Raw genomic sequence first — 19665 nt, 5'->3', positions numbered from 1 at the left:
TTTGGTAGACGTAAGCAGACCCAAATACGATTGGAGCAAACAAGTCTGTTAGTCAGAAGCTCTTGCCAGGAATATAGGAGAAACCCCACTGTTGAGAACAAGTAGAAGTGGATAGAGGCCAGGGGAGCGTTTGAGGCCAATGAGAAGGATAGGGAATTGTTAAACAATACGAATCTTACAGCGACATTACACAAATTTGGCAATAAATCTGGACGCCTTATGGCGAATCTCGCAAAAGGGAGAAGGGACCCCCAGTTCATTTCTGGACTTAAGGAAAAAGAAGGGGGAGTCATTACTGACCCCTCTAAGATAAATTCATTACTAGGGGAATACTATGAGAAACTATACCAGGATGCCACTAAGCCTGATCTTACAGATTCCCTCTTGGAGAAGGTTAAACTACCTTGTCTCACTGTGGAACAATTGCAATACTTAAATGGAAAGGTTAGTCTTGAGGAACTTCAGTTAGTCATCAAGAAACTAGGGAACAATAAAGCACCTGGCCCAGACGGCTATTCAGGGGAATATTACAAGGCATTGTTAGGGCAGGTATCCCCAATCTTATTAAAATGGTACAATGACGTATTGGTAGGCAAAGCATCCCCAGACAAGGAGAATGTCTCTTATATCAAGTTACTACCTAAACCGAGAAAGGACCCATTATTGCCTGGGTCATATAGACCAATCTCACTTATAAATGTGGACACTAAAATACTGTCAAAAATCATTGCAGATCGTTTGGAAAGCATCTTACCATCGCTCATTGGCAAAGAACAGGTGGGGTTCGTGCAGGGCCGATCAGCTGTTACCAATATCCGTACTGTATTAACGGTGCTGGATAGGGTTCGCCACCAACCACGACCTGGGGAGGCTCCAGCCATGCTCACCTTGGATGCTGAGAAAGCTTTTGATAACGTGAGATGGGCATGGCTGGAGGCAGTACTTGATAGGATGGGATTCATAGGGACTTTTAGGACCATTCTCGCGGAATTGTACAGGTATCCTAGGGCTCGGATATACACCCCGGGCTTTCTATCCAAACCTTTCCAACTCCAAAAGGGGACACGCCAGGGGTGCCCTCTATCGCCCCTTTTGTTTAATCTCTCCATAGAGCCATTAGCTAGGTTTTTATGCCACTCTGATCTGTACGAAGGGATAGGGGCTAAGCAACTAAAGATCGCGCTATTCGCAGACGACATAATGCTATTTATAGCTGATCCTAAAAAACATGTGGAACAGATCTTTCATGCATTGAATGTTTTCGGATCCTACTCAGGGTATAGATTGAATGCGTCTAAATGCGAGATGTTGGCCCTTTCCCAGGAGGATATAGGGAAATGTCAGATGCCTAAACACTTGAACATAGCAATAGCACAAGGAAGCATCAAATATTTGGGCATAAAAATTGGCAAAGACCCACACTCACTATATACCCTGAACTTTCCACCTCTCATTGCCAAGATTGTGCAAGAGTTGGATAGATGGCAGGGGTTACCGTTAAATCTGGTAGGTAGATGTCACCTTATTAAAATGATGAGTATGTCCAAACTTCTCTACCCACTCCAGACCATCCCACTTCTCCTTCGCCATGCAGATGTCCAATTGCTGGAAAGCAGGTTCATCAGGTTCATATGGCAGAGCAAGAGACCCAGAATATCACTTGACAAATTGAAGCTGAGAAAGGAGGAGGGAGGTCTGAACTTTCCAGACATTAGAGGATATAACTTGACATGCATAAGTAGACACATCCTGTATTGGATCAATGGAACTTCCCATTACTCAAACCTAGCCTTAGAGCGGGAGTTAGTGCGTCCCTGGGACCTGGTGGCTTTGCTCCATGCTAAAAGACCCACCTTACCTGTGGGCATCAAAACCTCTCTAGTAGTTAGAGACACGACGGTAGTCTGGAAAATTCTTAGAACTTATTTTCATCTCCCGTATCAGGTCTCCAAACACCTCCCACTGATGGGGAACCCCTCTTTTGAGCCAGGTAGGGATAATGCATTTTTTTAAGATTGGGCCCATAAGGGGATACGTAAAGTAGGAGATTTGTTTCATGAGTCTGAAGGGAGGTGGGCGACCTTGCAAGAATTAAAGGATAAACTGGTATTGGGAAGCTCCTCATTTATGCAATATTCCCAAGTTAGGAACTATTGCAGGAGGTTGGCTAGTGATTTATCAAAGGAATGGAAACCCAATGACTTTGACTCATTTCTAAGTATCAAGTCTAAGAGATCTCTGTCCATGCTACACCATGCGCTGAGAGATAGATGGAGAGTTAAAGACCCTAAAGGGATATTCAAAAAATGGGGCCAAAAGCTGGAGGTGGGGGAGATACATGAAACAGTTTGGTCAGGAATTGCAGCTATGCGCAAGGCCATAATAAACGAAACATGGAGGGAGACTCACTTGAAAATTTTACACCATGCTATATACGGATTTGACTTACCTAGTTCCCTCGCTAGTCCAGGGAGACTAAATGCATGTCCTAAATGTGATACTCCCAAATCAGATCTGTATCATGGTTTGTGGCTATGCTCGAAACTGAGGAAATACTGGGAAGAGATCAGCCAGATGTTAAGTAAGGTTAGCAAGATGAGCATTGTTGTCACACCTTCATTGGCGATACTGCACTGTGATGCTGCTAAACATGCAAGTAAACAAGGGCTAGAGGAGAAGGAGGGTGTTCTCTCTAAAATACTGTTAGTGGGCCATAAACTAATTATGGTTGCAAAAAGATGTCTGCTACGACTATGGCTATCAATAGAGATCCCAACTATGGAAATGGTGGTGACACAAATGCGAAACCTTTTCCATTTGGAATGGTTGGAAGCGCTAAAGTGTAAAGAGAAGCTAGGACAGCGACTTTATCAAACGTGGAAACTATTTCTCCTGACGTTTATCCCACGCACAGAGTACGTGAAAATAATGAGCCCATTCAGGCTGACGGCATGGTATCTAAAAGAAGATTTGAGGGGGGACCTGGGGCCATTAAACATTCCCAGTTAATGTCTCATTGTTAGGCCCAGACTCAATCAGGGATTGATGCGTCAAGTAGTCGCGAATGCTGTCAGAAGAGGAAAGGACAGTCCAGTTCTTTTTCAAACATCCCTAAGTGTGGAGGTAGTTTTTTTTCCTTTCTTTTCATTATAAAAGTGTATAGGTTGAGGCACCCTCAGTTTGAGTACGACTCTACTGGATGCTGTTTGGGGCAACATACTGCACCAATTGAGGGAGGGAGGGGGGAGGGAGTTGGAAGGGACATCTGTTCATGGGTAGGGGTGATTCAAGGGGGGTAGGGGAGGGGAGAAAAGTGAAAATGAGACTCCAACTGTGCTATTTGAATTATGCTGTATTTTAAGCTGATTTCTGTATCGCAATGCTGAATGGAAGTGATTGTAATGCTTCCGAATTGTATGATACTGTATGGAGACTCGCAAAACTTAATAAAGAGATATTATTAAAAAAAAAAATGATCAGGATTCTTCCGGCATAGAGCCCCGACGACGGAACTCTATGCCGGAAGAAAAGAACGCAAGTGTGAAAGAGCCCTTAGGAATTCAGGCAGTTTCCTCATTTCTTTCCACTAAAAGTCCACTTTTTCATGGGCACAATAGGTTCATTTTAACCCTATTACACTTTCTTCTTACTCAAAAACTTTTTTCTTTTTGATTGACACTTCTATTTACAATTAGCCGGGACCGCTATGAGCAGTAAATGCGCACCTAATTATGCAAATTTGATTTTGGGGTGGTGAGAAGACACTATCTTTTTCACCGATGATTTCCATAATTACACCAAACACATTTTATTTTGGGGTAGGTTCATTGATGATGTACTTATTCTTTGGGAAGGGACCCATGACACATTTCACCAATTCATGGAGGCACTCAACTCTAATGATATAGGAATGAGATTCATGTCAGAAATCAATGACAACACTCTCACTATTATGGATCTCAGACATACCTTGGACCCTGGTGGCCACATCCTCACTGAAATATACTGAAAACCTACAGCAACTAATAATCTGTTGCATTGGAATAGTCACCACCCACACCTTCTAAAAAAGGGGATACCTATAGGCCAATATATTAGGGCATGCAGGAACTGCTCAGAGGATTCAAGTTTTATACAGGAAAGTAATAACCTGTATAACAAGTTTAGAGCTAGAGGATATCCCAAAAAGGTCCTACATAGGGCCTTTGTGGGCGCAAAGGGTTTGAGGCGTGAGGACTTGCTGACTACGGAACCGGCCGTCCCCCCCACACAGGTCGTCAGATGTGTTGGTACCTTTGATGCTCAAAATAGATTTTTCTGATCTTAAAAAAGCACTGGCATGTGTTGAGGGCTGACAATGATCTTAGAGCGGTTACAATTGAACATCCCAGTATCACTTACCGGAGGGGAAAAAATCTCAAGGATATTTTGGTCCATAGTCTCTTTTGGTCAGTACCTCCAAAGGTAACTTGGTTGAGGTCGGGGACTGTTGGCACCTTTCCCTGTGGAGATTGTGTTTTTTGTCAGTTCATCAAAAAATCTCGGACCTTTGTCAACCCTGTGGGACAAAAGGAATATCAGATTAGACAGTTTATCAATTGCAAAACTAAGGGTATCATATATATTGCACAATGTCCCTGTTGTAAGATGTATGTGGGCAAGACCTCACAAGAGTTCAGGCGACGTATCTGTCAACATATTAGCAGCATTAATACGAAGGAGCATACCACAATTTCTAAACATGTTCGATTTCATCATGGGGAGATCCCAGATGCCTGACCTTTTTGGGGATCTGCAAAAAGACGCTGGGGGTAAGGAGGGGTGACCTGGATGCACTCCTCCTACAAGAAGAAACTAAATGGATATACCGTTTGGATAGTCTCCATCCAAAGGGACTCAATGAAGGATTCACCATTTCCTCATATTTATAGACAGTTTAGGGAGGCAGTCTTAGTTGGAATACATATTTATGGTTAGTTTTCAGTTTAGTGAGCAAATAAACATAGATGACAGCTAGTGGTTGGCATGGTGGGATAGCCACAGTTATGCAGGTTGTGCTGGTAGCACAATTTGCCTGAGTCATACTGTGTACGTTGTACAAATGGTTACATCAACCTGCTGAATAAATGCTGAATACATAATAGGTATGCCACTAGATGACAAAAACCAAGACCGAACCGGTCTTAATACTTATTGACTGGGGAAACGCTGCGTTGGGATTTAATGTTTTGATTTCTATACTTACCAATATCTGTTGGTTTTTGTCATCTAGTGGTATACCTATTATGTATTCAGAATTTATTCAGCAGTTTGATGTAACCATTTGTGCCCTAGTTTTCAATTAAAATAGGGCTCTACAGGGATATATAGACAAGGTACGAGGACAGGGAACTCCTACCATTGAGGGGTGTCCCTGGGCTGAGATCTAGGGAAAAATAGGCATTTATCATTGATGTTTCATGTGATTCCCATGCTTCGCCTCCTTGAAGTGTTCATCAGTAAACATCCTCACTATGTCCTTCTCTGCAGAGGGTCCCCTGCAACTTTGAATAACTTACATGGGCTTTTTCATCAAACCGTGAGTAATCCCGGAATAACTATTCTGCTGTTCTGAGAAAATAAGTATTCCATGTGTATCTGTGTTATCTTGACCCATGGGGTCTGAGCTTGATTTGAGCATATGCTTTTAAGATATCATTAAAAGTAATATTTTAATAATCGGGAAGGTGTTCTCTCCTTTAGTGACATTATATCTATCCCTTACCATAGTTAAAGTGTCAGCACATCTATTAATAGTGCAGGCCATGCGCACAGGCCATCTCATATCGCACCAGGCATGTCTTGATTTCCCTTTGGTGCGCATGGGTAAAGGCACTCAGTGTTTTGGCTACTAGAGACTGAGTGCTCACGCATCCGCCACCTGCGCAGGACATGCACTTTGGAAAGCATCATCTCGCTGATTTTCTAAGTTGGAGCGCAGTGACAGCTTGCGCATGATGTCATAAGGAGACCTCCTCTGCCCTGCTTTCATTTGTCAACAACAAGATAGGGAGGGCAGCTATTCCGAATCTCTTCTGTTCTCATGTGTCACTTGGTGTAGCTTGCTTAACAGTAATTGGCTACCACACAAATCAGTCACAGAACTGCAGCATATATACCACCATCATGTCTGTTGTCTTCAATTCTGCCCAAACCCCTATAGAAGCCAGTGATCTGGTGAAACATGTTGGGGGGCAGTTGATCGTTTTAAACAATTGTTGTCCACTCCAATGTTGCTTATTAGCTTAGAAGTCCTTGTGTAGGACATTTCATTCAATATAGCAAGGTTTTTTGAGCTATGTGGAGTACTTAGCAGCATGTGTGCAGTGTGTGAATGCGTCCTGGCAGCTACTGACGTAGTGCCAGACAAGTGTGCTGTGAACGTTTGTGTGTAGGAGCACAGTTACCTATTCCATTTAATCAGTTTTCGCAGGCAACTACAGGTAGTTTGCTTACATTAGTCCATCCATATATTGCCCCCCTATGTTCAAGCTCTGCAGATTGGCAGCAACTAAGTCGTCAACTCTTTGGGGTGGAAACAAAGTGTTTTGAATGTTTGTTATGGCTCACAGCCGTTTTATCATTATGTCGAATTAAAAGTGAAGTTTTAATACACACTTTATACATGTGTCAAGATAGGTCTAGGCATTAATATATATGTGTATACAAATACCTTTACCCAGGTTAGGTTCCCCCCCTTTTTTGTAAACGATCCCACATCTACCTGGCACATGTGGTTATTGTCTATAGTCTCTGGTATACCTGTTGCACACAGCCACCTGGCGTACATCGAGTTGCGGTATCCATAGTTAGTCTCCATGGGTTCTCCCCGATGGGGACAGTCAGACCTTTGCATGGCCAGGCTCCTGACACCACCAGCATACTAACGGAGCTGAGTCTACGGGGGGTACACCCCGGGCAGGCTTGGTTGGCACAAGTCTCTGGGTCTGGGATGGAGATTGCCGGGGTTTGTCTACCGCCCTCCCAAACGAACCCCCTTTCAAAATCCTGGTAGCCTCATAGCGTTCCACCAGGTCCACCATCTCAAGGGCATTACCAGGAGTCACCTGGCCGATCCAGTGTTGGAGGGGGTACGGCAAAGCCCTCCAGAACACATCAGTCAACAGGTGTAATAGGTTATAATACTGGGGCCTCGTGGGCTCAGCTGGGTTAAACTCCCACAGATGCACTCACTGGGCCCGGACTAATACATTCACCCCCAGTCTCGCCAGGATCTCCCCCTTTACTGTCGGGTAATTGGCCTCTTGATCATCCGGTAAGTCAAAATACACCTGCTGGGGTCCAGATTCCAGGAACGGAGAGAGACGACCTCAGCCCATTTCTCCCGGAGTAGCTTCTCTCTCACGGCTACCTTCTCGAAGATCGCTAAATAGGTCTCGACGTCGTCTGCGGGGGTCATCTTGGGAATCGCCGCACGGACTGCTTTACGGGCATCGTGGATGCTCTGGGATGCTCCTTCTGCTTGTAAAGCCATCACATATTGTAACAGCAGCTGGTTTGTTTCCTCCTGTTGCTTACTGGCCTCCCACTGTTGCAGGTTAGCTTCCACGAGAGCTTTCACAACAGCTTCCATTTTGTCGAGGGACACGGGTTGTATTATCGCTGGTTTGATGTAAGACATACAACCGTGCCCGGAAAAACTAAAATATTTCGACTTTCACGCCAGCCTCACTGCAATGACCACATCCTCCACCAATTGTGGGGATTCACTCTGGTAGTTGGGATAGGCGGGTTCAGTACAGAGGCAAAGTACAAGTTCGTAATTCAAATGTCCATGTTTATTTACACATAAGGTCAAACAAAAAACACTCTTTGCAGGGTTGATGTTTGTTCACACTGAGTAGAAAGTTCGTGCATAACAAAAAAAGTCACCTTGTTGGCAGTTCTGCCTCCAGCAGTCCAAATGCAGGCTTTAGGTGGCATGCTCTCCCAACACACAGGTCTCAGCTTTTCAGTCCAGCACAGGGCTCAGTTCCCTACACCAGCGATTGCCAGAGCTCCTCTATCAGAGAGAGGTAATCACTCCCAGCTGACACTGCCAGCTGCGTTTTTTATAGGCCAGTCAAGACCCAGCCTGGAACGTGGGGAGTAGTCACCCACCCAGCAACAATCGGTTTACATAAGCAAAGAATTTCTGCACAAACTGTCAGAAACCGTCTCAGGGAAGCTCATCTGCATGCTCGTCGTCCTCATCGGAGTCTGGACCTGACTGCAGTTCGTTACGACTTGAGTGGGCAAATGCTCACATTTGATAGCGTCTGGCACGTTGGAGAGGCGTTCTGTTCATGGATAAGTCCCGGTTTTCACTGTTCAGGGTAGATGGCAGACAGAGTGTGTGGCGTCGTGTGGGTAAGCTGTTTGCTGATGTCAACGTTGTGGATCGAGTGGCCCATGGTGGCGGTGGGGTTATGGTATGGACAGGCGTATGTTATGGACAATGAACACAGCTGCATTTTATTGATGGCATTTTGAATGCACAGAGATAGCGTCACGAGATCCTGAGGCCCATTGTTGTGTCATTCATCCACGACCATCACCTCATGTTGCAGCACGATAATGCCCGGCCCCATATTGCAAGGATCTGTACACAATTCCTGGAAGCTAAAAACATCCCAGTTCTTGCATGGCCAGCATACTCACCGGACATGTCACCCATTGGGGATACTATGGTGGCATTATTAATACTTGTAGTACAGTGGGTGCATTATTATTGGACACAATATGAAAGGCATTGCTACTAATGGGGGCTCTCTTGGGGAGCATTCTCACTATTGATGGTACTGTAAGGGGCACTATTACTAATTAGGGCATTCTAGGAGAGAATTATTACTACTGGCGGGACTTTGGGGCCTACTATTACTATGGGGGATGATCTGTATAGCACTATTATTTCTGCAGTATAGTGTTTAGGGGTGTTGGGGAGCACAGTGGGCAGAGTATTTGGGGTAGCGCCAGGATGAAACTGTTGGGGAACCAGAAGGGACAGGGATGATTGAAAAGTGAGGGACCTAAGATATGGATGTAACAGGTATTTAGTACTGTATTCTGTAATGTCCACCCATATCTGACTTTAACAGTAGGGCAGGGGAAGAGGATGGATTGAGAATTTGTTACGGTGGGTGGGGGGTCAGTGGTGCCATTTTAATTTTCGCCTCAGGCAGCAGAAAGGCTAGGTGCACCCCTGCATTGTGGGGTGTGTAAGAGTAAATCACTGGCCTCAATGGTCACATGCCGTTCATGAAAACATGACCACTGAGCAGGGAGAGGTGGGGACCGAAGTTGTAGCACAGGACCAGTTTGACAACAAAAAGGTAAGTTTTTTTTTGTAAATTATTTACACAGGCCCCTTGCTATCTCCCTGTAAATGTTTTAAAATCTTAGTAAACCCCTCTAATAAGATTTAACATGTTTAAAAGCTACAAACTATCACTAGAGCAAATTATGCAGTCATGGGGAAGATGATGCACAATTCAGAGTGTCCTACAAGCATTGATGTTTTTTGTCTATTTCTATTGAAATAAGTTGCAAATACATCAGAATTAAAGGGAGTGGCCAGTTTTTGGTATATTTGTAACAGACCCCTGCAGAGTGATATACCTGTTGGAAAAAAAAAATCATACTCATCTGCTCCCTGCAGCGCCGTTCCAGCAACCTTCCGCGACCTTCTAGACCCTAGCCTGTAATCTTCTGGATGGATGAACTCACATGTGCCGCTGCAGCCAATGACTGGCCTCAGCAGTGATGTGTCCCTAAGCGACATGTGATACCGCTGAGGCCAGTCATTGGTTGCAGCTTTGCTGAATGGAGCCAGAAAACCAGGATGGAGCAGTGTGGGCAGATGAGTATGATTTTTACCACAGAACTAGAATGAATAGTTGGGAGGGCCCTGTAATAACAGAATTTGCATGTCACTCGATGGAAAAAAATAGAAAGGCGCTGCCTGCTACTTCCATCCGGATCCCTCTGGTATATATATATATATATATATATATATATAGACAGGCAGCCAGACATGATAATATTATACACTTATTATTTGTGTTTCTTGTACTCTATATCTAAGTATTTTCTACATTATGCCTGAAGGAACTCAAGATAAAGGATTGACCCCTGCTGTGCCAGGGGACTGAGGACAGGAGCCTTGCTGACCCCAGGTCTCAGTGATTTCTCCCTGTAAAATGCCCCTGCCCAGGCAACATATCTGAGCATCCCACTGCATTCATCCCTCTGTATGCATCTAGACAGCAGATCTCAGTCTCTTCTTTTTTTTCCCTACAGGCAGACATGACCTGGAGCAGGGCGCAGCACATAACAATGGGGTTTTTCTTAGGAAATGACGAATCTGGCTTTGAGAGTGGATGAGCTTTGAAGGTCTGGGCTGACTGCACATAGGAAGTGTGTAACCACTGACGTATCCTGCACAGGAAAGCACTCCCAGCCTTCACTGCAGCAGGAGGAGCACCCTGGACCCTCAGCTGGAGCACATACTGTAGGTAGGTCTGTCCCTGGCCGCTGCTGCTAGAGACACTGGGGGGACACATGGTGACATGTACATTATAATGCCCATAAGTGTGGTCCTTTACTATTAACAGGTTGTTGGCAGGGTGGGGGTGGGGCACTTACATAACAGCTTTAGTCCACCTAATGAGAGTGGGTGATTGGGGACTATTCTAGGCAGTGTGAATAGAGTGCATTATATCCTATACATTTAGTGCATTTACTAGGGGATTTCACTAGCTATATGTGATTTATACTAGAGCAGATTGTAATGCCCTGCTGTGCTCCTCTTCCATTCACATCCATGCATGCTATTCCTATCTCTGATCCATTTCCATCCATGCTCCCCCTATCTCCAGTATGTGTACAGGGGGGGTTGTAGTGATGCACGGTATACTGCATACAGCAGGATGATGCAGCAGTCGCTGTCCTTTCAGCACCAGGCAATCAGTGCAGGAAGGAAGCAATGTCAGCTTCCAGCAGCACCTCCTCCTGCCTCCTATAGCTGAGCTCCTACCATAAAGACCACATTTACCTAGAGAACCTAAAGGCATCATCATGTCCCCAGGAGCTACTGGTACAGATATGCCTGCAGATGTCTTCTGGAGGTTCTCAGAACCAGACGCTTGAGCTGAAGTAGTAATTATGGAGGAAGACATCTATCTGGACTACCTAACAGTAATCCCACCAACCCCTTTTTATCATAGTTTAAACAGGGAGCAATATATTACTTTTAGTCGCACAGTAAAAAGAAATGGGATAGGTTTTAATTTCATTGTCACTTTAGATACTATTGCATTAAGACAATTGTGAACCTGAATGTACAGTATCCACATGTACATATACATTGGACCTCATTTAGAAGAATTGTCTGACAGTAAGGTGGTCTTTGTTGCCCATAGTAACCAATCATACTTTTTTATTGCTGGTTGCTTTGGGCAACAAAGAGTCTTACGGTTAGTTTTAGTAAATGAGGCCCAATTGTGCATATAGGGGGAGATTTATCAAACTGGTGTAAAGTAAAACTGGCTTAGTTTTCCAATAGCAACCAATCAGATTCCAACTTTCATTTTTCATTTTTCAGCTCCTTTGGAAAATGAAAGATGGAATCTGATTGGTTGCTATGGGTTATACTTTACACCAGTTTGATAAATCTCCCCCATAATTTTCAACCACATCAATAAATAATGAAAAATGACCACCTACAATGTTGAGCTGTAACACGGTATAGAATATGATAGTAGCATGGGGGATATGTATGGTGAAACCCCAGGACATGCAGCACATTATAGTGTTTGACCACTTTTTAGGGCTAAGGGGTAATGGTAGCATACGTGGGTAGATGGTTTACTATTTATTATATCTCATTGGCAGTTAGGAGACATGAATCAGTGTTTCGTATTGGCCAGTTTAAGGAAATATTATTTCTATATGTACTGACAAATCAATGGGTCTGTGTAAACTATCATGATATAATTCTGTGTGAAGTTTGCCCTGTCCTGCCATATGTGGCTGGGTAAATGTCCAATTTGGTCATGTGATTAGGACCAAATATTATACAATGAAATGCATGGTTGCCAGCAGTCCTGAATCAAGTTTTCAGAGACAATTCCAAGTTCTGCTTGTCCTGGCTCAGAAATACCTGGGGTTTATTATGTAAACCACCCTCAGAAGTGGGTATTCCCGTGTGTTTGGATCAAGCCCAGGTCATGGCTTAAATGCCCCAAATTTACCTACACAAAAGTATGGTAACCTCTTTGCGATGACCACACAAAATTGGTCTATGGGTCTATGGTCTACTTAAAAAAGAGGACAAATAAACATATGGAAAAAGAAAATTGAACCACCTGTCATCTGGTGGTCTATATCATGGGTGGTCTTCTCAAGCAGACATTTGACTCTCCTGAGCTTTTTATCTACCATAGTGAGAGTAAAAAGTGGCAAATTATAACTTACATATTTTACGCTATACAACTGGTATAAAAGCATTTATGAATCAGCCCCATTGTGCTCATAGATGTGTATGTAGCACGTGACACATGGTTTACCATCCCTACCATATAAATGATTCTAAAAAGAACAAAATCGTCTTTTTGAAAACAATAAAACCCTTGTTTAAGGACTGTTGACCTCTCCATGTGGGGAGGTGTCAAAGACCCTTGTGTTTCTTACAGAAACAGTGGTTCCTTCTGTTAACTTGATTAGCGCTTCTATTTAAGTATCTCACTATACATGTGACTGACATTAAAGGATAAACTGTATCTTGTGCTAAGCAACTATTTGATAGCCAAAATAAACACTGAAAATGAAGCCTTTCAACTTTAGTCAGGCGGCACAATTTATAAAAGTCATCTATAAATTTCACTTTAATACTAATACAGATTTGATATCCTCCAGGTTACAATAACGCAGTGTTAACTCATGATACGCTTTCATGTAAATCATCATGTTCCAAAATTAGCAAACAATTATTGACATGTGAGACCCTTTTTTCTGTACTAAAAGAAATATTGCATATAGCTAAAGATTGGGAAACAAATGTGTGACAATAGCTGGAAATACCCGTCACTTGAATATTTTTTCCATAATTCAATAGTATGAGCGAAACTTGTACAACCGCAATTCCCACAAATTTGGGACACTGTAAAATATGAATAAATGTAAATAAAACAGAAAGCAATTATTTGCAAATCTCATAGACCCATATTTTATTCACAATAGATTACAGAACACAGATGTTAAAAGTGAGACAATTTACCATTTCCTGTAAAAAATAACCTATTTAGCAGTTGATGGCAGCAACACATCTCAAAAAGTTGGGACAGGGGCAAGAAAAGGCTAGAAAAGTAAGTGGTGCTAATAAAAACAACTAGAGGAGCACTTTGCAACTAAGTCACATGACTGGGTAGAACACTAGCATGTTAGAAAGGTGGGCAGAGGTTCACCAATCTGCAAAAAAATGTCTAAAAGTTGAGGAGCACTTTCAGAGAATCTGAAGAAATCTGTGTGCGGGACAAGGCTGACGGTCAATATTGGATGCTTGTCATCTACAGGGCCTCAGGCAGCACTGCATTACAAACAGGCATGATTCTGTACTGGAAATCACTGCATGGAAGAAGGCATATGTTAATTCACTGCCATCTTCTCTGGGTCAAAGCTGATTTAAAATGGAATGAGGCAAAATGGAAAACTGTTCTGTGGTCAGATAAATCTAATTTTTTTATTTTTGGGGTAAACCACAGATGCCATTTCTGCGGACTTGAGAGGTGAGGAACTATCCAGCTTGTTATCAGTGCACAGTTCAATAGCCTGCATCTCTGATGGTATGGGGTTGCATTAGTGCCTATGGCATGGTCAGCTCACCCATCTGTAAAAGCACTATCAATGCTGAACAGTATACAGAGGATTCAGAACAACATATGCTCCTATCCAGACAATGTATCTTTCAGGGGAGGCCTTGCATATTTGAGCAAGACAATACTAAACCACATACTGCATTCATCACAACAACATGGCTTTGTAGAAGAAGAGTCCGGATGCTGAACTGGCCTGCCTGCAGTCCAGGCCTTTAATCAATAGAAAATATTTGTCACACCATGAAATGAAAAATCCAGCAAAGAAGGCCCAGGACTGTTTAGCAGCTAGAATCATACATCAGGCAATAATGGGACAACATTCCTCTCCCAGAACTCCAGCAATTGGTCTCCTCAATTACCAATTTGCAGACTGTTGTTAAAAGAAGGGGGATGCTACACAATGGTGATGGGCATGGTCTTGTCCCAACTTTTTTGAGATATGTTGTTGCCATCAAGTTCTAAATAAATTCATTTTTTCATGAAATGGTAAAATGTCTCACTTTCAACATCTGATATGATCTGATCTATTGTGAATACAATATGGGTCTATGAGATTTACAAATCATCACATTTTTTATGTACATTTATTTACATTTTACACAGCGTCCCAACTTTTTTTAAATATATGCACAAGAAACTTTGTAGTATATGTTATCACAGGAAAAAAAGCTTCTTTCTCCACTTATCAGCCTCCAATCTTTCTCCCCTGCCTCCTGCACTGATAACTCAGTTAATTGTTAAAATTGGGTCTTCAAAGAGTCAGAGATGAAGATTAGTTCACTGAGGGATCACGTTACAGCTGATGCCCACAGAAGTCTATAGAGTTGGGAAGGAAGCATAGGCCTCTTCACTAACACTGGATCTTGAGTGCTGGTTGAGTATGATAAGTATTATAGTATCTGCCCACTGTGGAGCTGGGTGCAGGGAAAGCTGCCAATCAGAAATGGAGACAATAGGGCCTTGCAACTTTTTAAACAATTCATAATATAAGTGATATAATGGCAAGATGTAGGGGGTCATTTACCAGAAATACGCCTATATTTGGTGTATTTCAGGTTTAGATTTCAGCACAAAGGTTATTTGCGCTGCAAAATGGGACTTTTCCCTGCTCATGCCAGGTCTAAAAAGTGGGCGTGGCGTGAGCAGGGAAGGGGACAGGGCAGTAGGCCCGTCTCATTCATCATTTTCTATGCCTGTTGTAGGAAAATGGTCTAAATTTAAGCCAGCAATGAAGATATCTTACATTTAGACCGGCGGTGGATATGCCAAAGTTATGTAGAGCGGGCGCCTCTATATAAGTTTGGCAGATCCACTGCCAGCTAAAGGGCTTATTATGATTCTTAATAAATGACCCCCATAGTGTTATATAGAAACATAGAAACATAGAATGTGTCGGCAGATAAGAACCATTTGGCCCATCTAGTCTGCCCAATATACTAAGTACTATGGATAGCCCCTGGCCCTATCTTATATGAAGGATGGCCTTATGCCTATCCCATGCATGCTTAAACTCCTCCACTGTATTTGCAGCTGCCACTTCTGCAGGAAGGCTATTCCACGCATCCACTACTCTCTTAGTAAAGTAATACTTCCAGATATTACTTTTAAACCTTTGCCCCTCTAATTTAAAACTATGTCCTCTTGTAGCAGTTTTTCTTCTTTTAAATAGTCTTTCCTCTTTTACCTTGTTGATTCCCTTTATGTATTTAAAAGTTTCTATCATATCCCCTCTGTCTCGTCTTTCTTCCAAGCTATACATGTTAAGGTCCTTTAATCTTTCCTGGTAAGTTTTATCCTGCAATCCATGTACCAGTTTAGTAGCTCTTCTCTGAACTCTCTCCAAAGTATCAATTAGTATCAAAAGTATCCAATTATTCCTTATTTACACCCAACAGCTTATTCTGAAACAGCGACTGCCGCATCTGAGCAATTAGAGAGCTATTTGAGAGGGAGAGAGCTATCGTTGTCCTCTGATTGGCACCTCATAAATGCAATTGGCATGGTACTTGGCATGGCAGCTGGGGGCCTTCTGAATATAGGAATATTACAGTATTTAAAAGTGATCAGCACAGACCAAGAAGTGGCCCTGTTATTAGGCTTGGTGGCCAGTGCAAAAACTGCAAGATGTTAAATGCAGTGATTGCCTCCACTCTATGGGAAGAAGTGATGGTTTCTGGGGAGCAGATCACTGTTCGCACAACATGATCTGCTGCCCAGAAATTATGATTTAATGTGCTGCACAAAAGATAATTTTACCTGATGAACAAGTGTTTCATCGGGTGCTAGTTCATCTGGTGATCAGCAGCACATTTACATGGGCAGATTATTTGGAAAGAATGTTTGTACCAATGTTCATTCCCAATAATCTGCTTGACAATTGTGCAGTGTAAATCCACCATAAGAAACTGACTTTCTTGTACTTAATTTAACAGGTAAAGGAAAAACAACGTGTGCAGAGATGTTTGCCATACAGAAACCTGAAAGCAGCCCTCACCAGTCTCCTTTTTATGGCACTAAGCCTCTGGGAAGCATACCATTTCCCAGTGACAAAGAGAGGAAACAGGACACTAATTTTAACATTTTGGAGGAGGCATATGATAAAAATGAAAACTGGAGGCAGGAGAAGAGAGTTGAAGGTGACTGGGAAGATAAACTAAATGAAGACAGTGACAAAATTCCATTAGAAGATAACAGAACCAATCAAAAGAAGAATGCAATGGTAAAATTGAAGGCTGCCAAGTCTGAAGGGATCAGCTTGTCTTCTTCAGAGGAAGAAGTCAGAAGCCCCCCGGAAGGGGCAGAAATAATGCAATTAGGAATGGACACACCAGCTCAAGAGACAACAAAGGGATGCAACGAATGGCCAGGATCACCGTTAGAAGACAACGGTTATGCGAGCAGCTCACTTAGCATTGACAGTCCTGACAGTATAACTGACACTACCTGGGAGGACTCCAAAGCTCCTACTTTAGAATCCACTAAACAGGAGAATCCTGAAATAGAAAACTCTGAAGATGAATCCTCATCAGATTCAGAATCCCTCACACTGACACTGACGGAAGCTTTCCAGAGTCTACAAGACAAGGAAAAACTAAAGGAGCAAGAAAAAGAGAAACACCATGCACAATTGATAATGTATAGGAGACTGGCTCTTCTAAGATGGATCAGAAGCCTTCAACAACGAGTGAAGGATCAACAGAACAGGCTTCAGGAGAGTTTTGACACTATCCTAGACAACCGCAAGGAGATCTTGAGGTACATCCAGCATGGCTGCAATAAATTACCTACTAAGGAAGCTGCGTGAGAAAGAAAAAATCATACCTCTTCTATATGTGTAAAATTCTCATCCTAATTTTCTTCACCCTTGAACTCAAAATAGTCACAAAAATATAATGTCATGTGCAGAAAAGCCAGATTTAAAAAAATATATACTGAAGGGCACTATTACAACTTTTACGTACCCAACCAAGTACTGGGAGTGGGAGAGTAACTACTGTATTTATTCACCTTGATGTTATATAACGAAGTAATAAAGTGACAAGAAACATAATAAATGTTCACATTGCTATAACATGCCCATTGAATAATCTGTAAGCTCAATTCTTTTGCACAAGCAATGAGATAAAAATACGGAATGCTTTTTATCATCACCATTCAGAAAAGACTACTCTATTATTTTAGCTGAATATATTTTTTTATATAAATGTATCATGTTACCATAAAAATCCCTTGTGTAATTGTATGTAATACATTAAATAACAGAATTAGAAAAAAATAAAAATAAATTCGGCGAAGCAGCCGAATCGAATTTTCAATAAATTTGCTCATCTCTAAACCGAATATTAAATGCACAATATATTGCCTTTGGCACAAAAAGTAGCCATTACCATAGAAAATGTACAATACTATGTATTTTGTAGCATTTGTCGAGCAGATCAACATGATTATGCCACCATAATGCATGTGGTTTTCATTCTGTAGGAATAAATGGGATTGTTGCCTTCTAGACACATAATATGCATCAATGCAATTTATTAAAAGTGTTTTCCAGACTACAAAATGTATAGCCGCACCCCTTCATTTTATACCATGCACAGCCCCGTAATTTCTAGTAAAAAATCAAATGGATGAGGAGCTCAATGTAGCACTGCGGCACCTTAAATCAGCTGATTTACTGGATGGACCACCACCAGGATAATATTGTTGGCTCAACCTGAGGACAGGCCATCAACTTTGTAGTCCCTGAAAACCCTTAAAAGTTATTTATTAATATAATTTCCGGTTATAATTAGGGATAAGCGAATCGACGCTGGATGAAACATCCGAAGTCGATTCGCATAATATTTCATTTGAATACTGTATGGAGCGAGCGCTTCGTACAGTATTAGAATGTAAAGTCTCGTGAGATTTCACATAATAACTTCATAAATCAATTTCTACTGTAAAAAAACATTTCCCGAACTCGGGAACTGAACCCGAAGTTATTATGCAAAGTCTTGCAAAACTTCTCAAAGTAATAACTTCGGCTCATAGGAGCCAATACATTCTATTACTGTACGGAGCGCTAGCTCTGTACAGTATTCAAGCGAAGTATTATGCGAATCGACTTCCGATGTTTTATCCGAAGTCGATTCACTCATCCCTAGTTATAATGCTTTTTCTAGTTATACTGATTTTTAACTCTGCAGTCTGCCCCCTGAAACAGAAGATTCATACTTACCTGCTCCACTCCTCTCCAGTTGTGCTGGCCCCGCTGTCTCCCTCTTCCGGTCTCCTCGCTGTTTACATCTGGCGGTGCATGGGCATGGTCACATTCACCGCTCCAGCCAATGACTGGCTTCAGTGGTGACTTGCTGCTTGTGGCCACATCATGGCTGTAGCCAGTCGGGAGAAAAAGTTTGGGGACCAGAAGATGGAGACAGTGGATGCAATGCAGAGGACCGGAGTGGCTTGGAGCAGGCTGTGGGCACTAACTTATAAATCTTAATTACTGGAAACACAATTAAACAAACTACTTGCCTGGTAATGGTATTTTTGGAAACAGCAAGATCACTATAGGATAGGGTACAAAATGCAACTGAAAGATGACTATGCCATGAGATAGATAAACAAGATATTAAGTGCTTTGATATACAGAAATAAAAAGGTTCCATTTAAGGATCCTCTACTCAAATGTTTCACAGATCCCACAGATGAGGTGCTATTCCTACAGCATGGTGGAAATTTCTAACTGCACTGCTGAGCATTCTTATATTCAGAACAATTGATCCTCACACATGGTTCTGTCCACTTCATTTACAGGTCATCAGTAGCACATCAGGGTAAAACAAATGGATGATTACCCTTATCTAACTTTGTTTTTTAACAAACTATAGGCAGGTGAAATAGATTCAGTAGAAGGGTTCATATGTTGACGTGTGTCATTATTTGTGGTTTGTTCATTGTCTTGTTCGTAAATACCAATAAATGTCTATTGATTAAAATCACAGTTTGCTCTAGCCATTGTGTATTTGACATAGTTGTTCCTCCTTGATCTGGACAAAACATGTTAAAATTTGGCAAACAAGATGAAACCCTGTATATTTTACATATGGTTTCACGTGATCATTTTTATCTGTAAAAGGGAGTTTGGACTTTCAGTCTCCTGAGCTACAAATTATATACTAAATCAGGCATCCACAAACTGCGGCCCTCCAGCTGTTGTAAAACTACAACTCCCACAATGCCCTGCTGTAGCATGATACCTGTAGGC

At 42.2% G+C, this 19665-nt stretch overlaps 1 protein-coding gene across 2 annotated transcripts; it reads left to right on the top strand.

Annotated features, from left to right (window-relative positions):
- Positions 1-10484: 10484 nt before the first annotated feature.
- Positions 10485-18309, top strand: C3H1orf216 (chromosome 3 C1orf216 homolog). Of its 2 annotated transcripts, none has more exons than XM_044286367.1 (2): positions 10485-10553; positions 16346-18309. In XM_044286367.1, exon 2 carries the CDS (start codon positions 16372-16374, stop codon positions 17215-17217), a length of 846 nt encoding a protein of 281 aa, XP_044142302.1. In that variant the 5' UTR covers positions 10485-10553; positions 16346-16371; the 3' UTR covers positions 17218-18309. The 2 variants fall into 2 exon arrangements, with proteins under 2 accessions (XP_044142302.1, XP_044142303.1); XM_044286368.1 differs by having other exon boundaries at positions 10501-10549.
- Positions 18310-19665: the final 1356 nt, after the last annotated feature.

The sequence above is a fragment of the Bufo gargarizans genome, chromosome 3 (assembly GCF_014858855.1).
Source record: "Bufo gargarizans isolate SCDJY-AF-19 chromosome 3, ASM1485885v1, whole genome shotgun sequence".
Classification (NCBI taxonomy): Eukaryota; Metazoa; Chordata; class Amphibia; order Anura; family Bufonidae; genus Bufo; species Bufo gargarizans.
The sequence above is the reverse complement of the archived record's forward strand: the minus strand, read 5'-3'. Positions and strand labels throughout refer to the sequence as shown.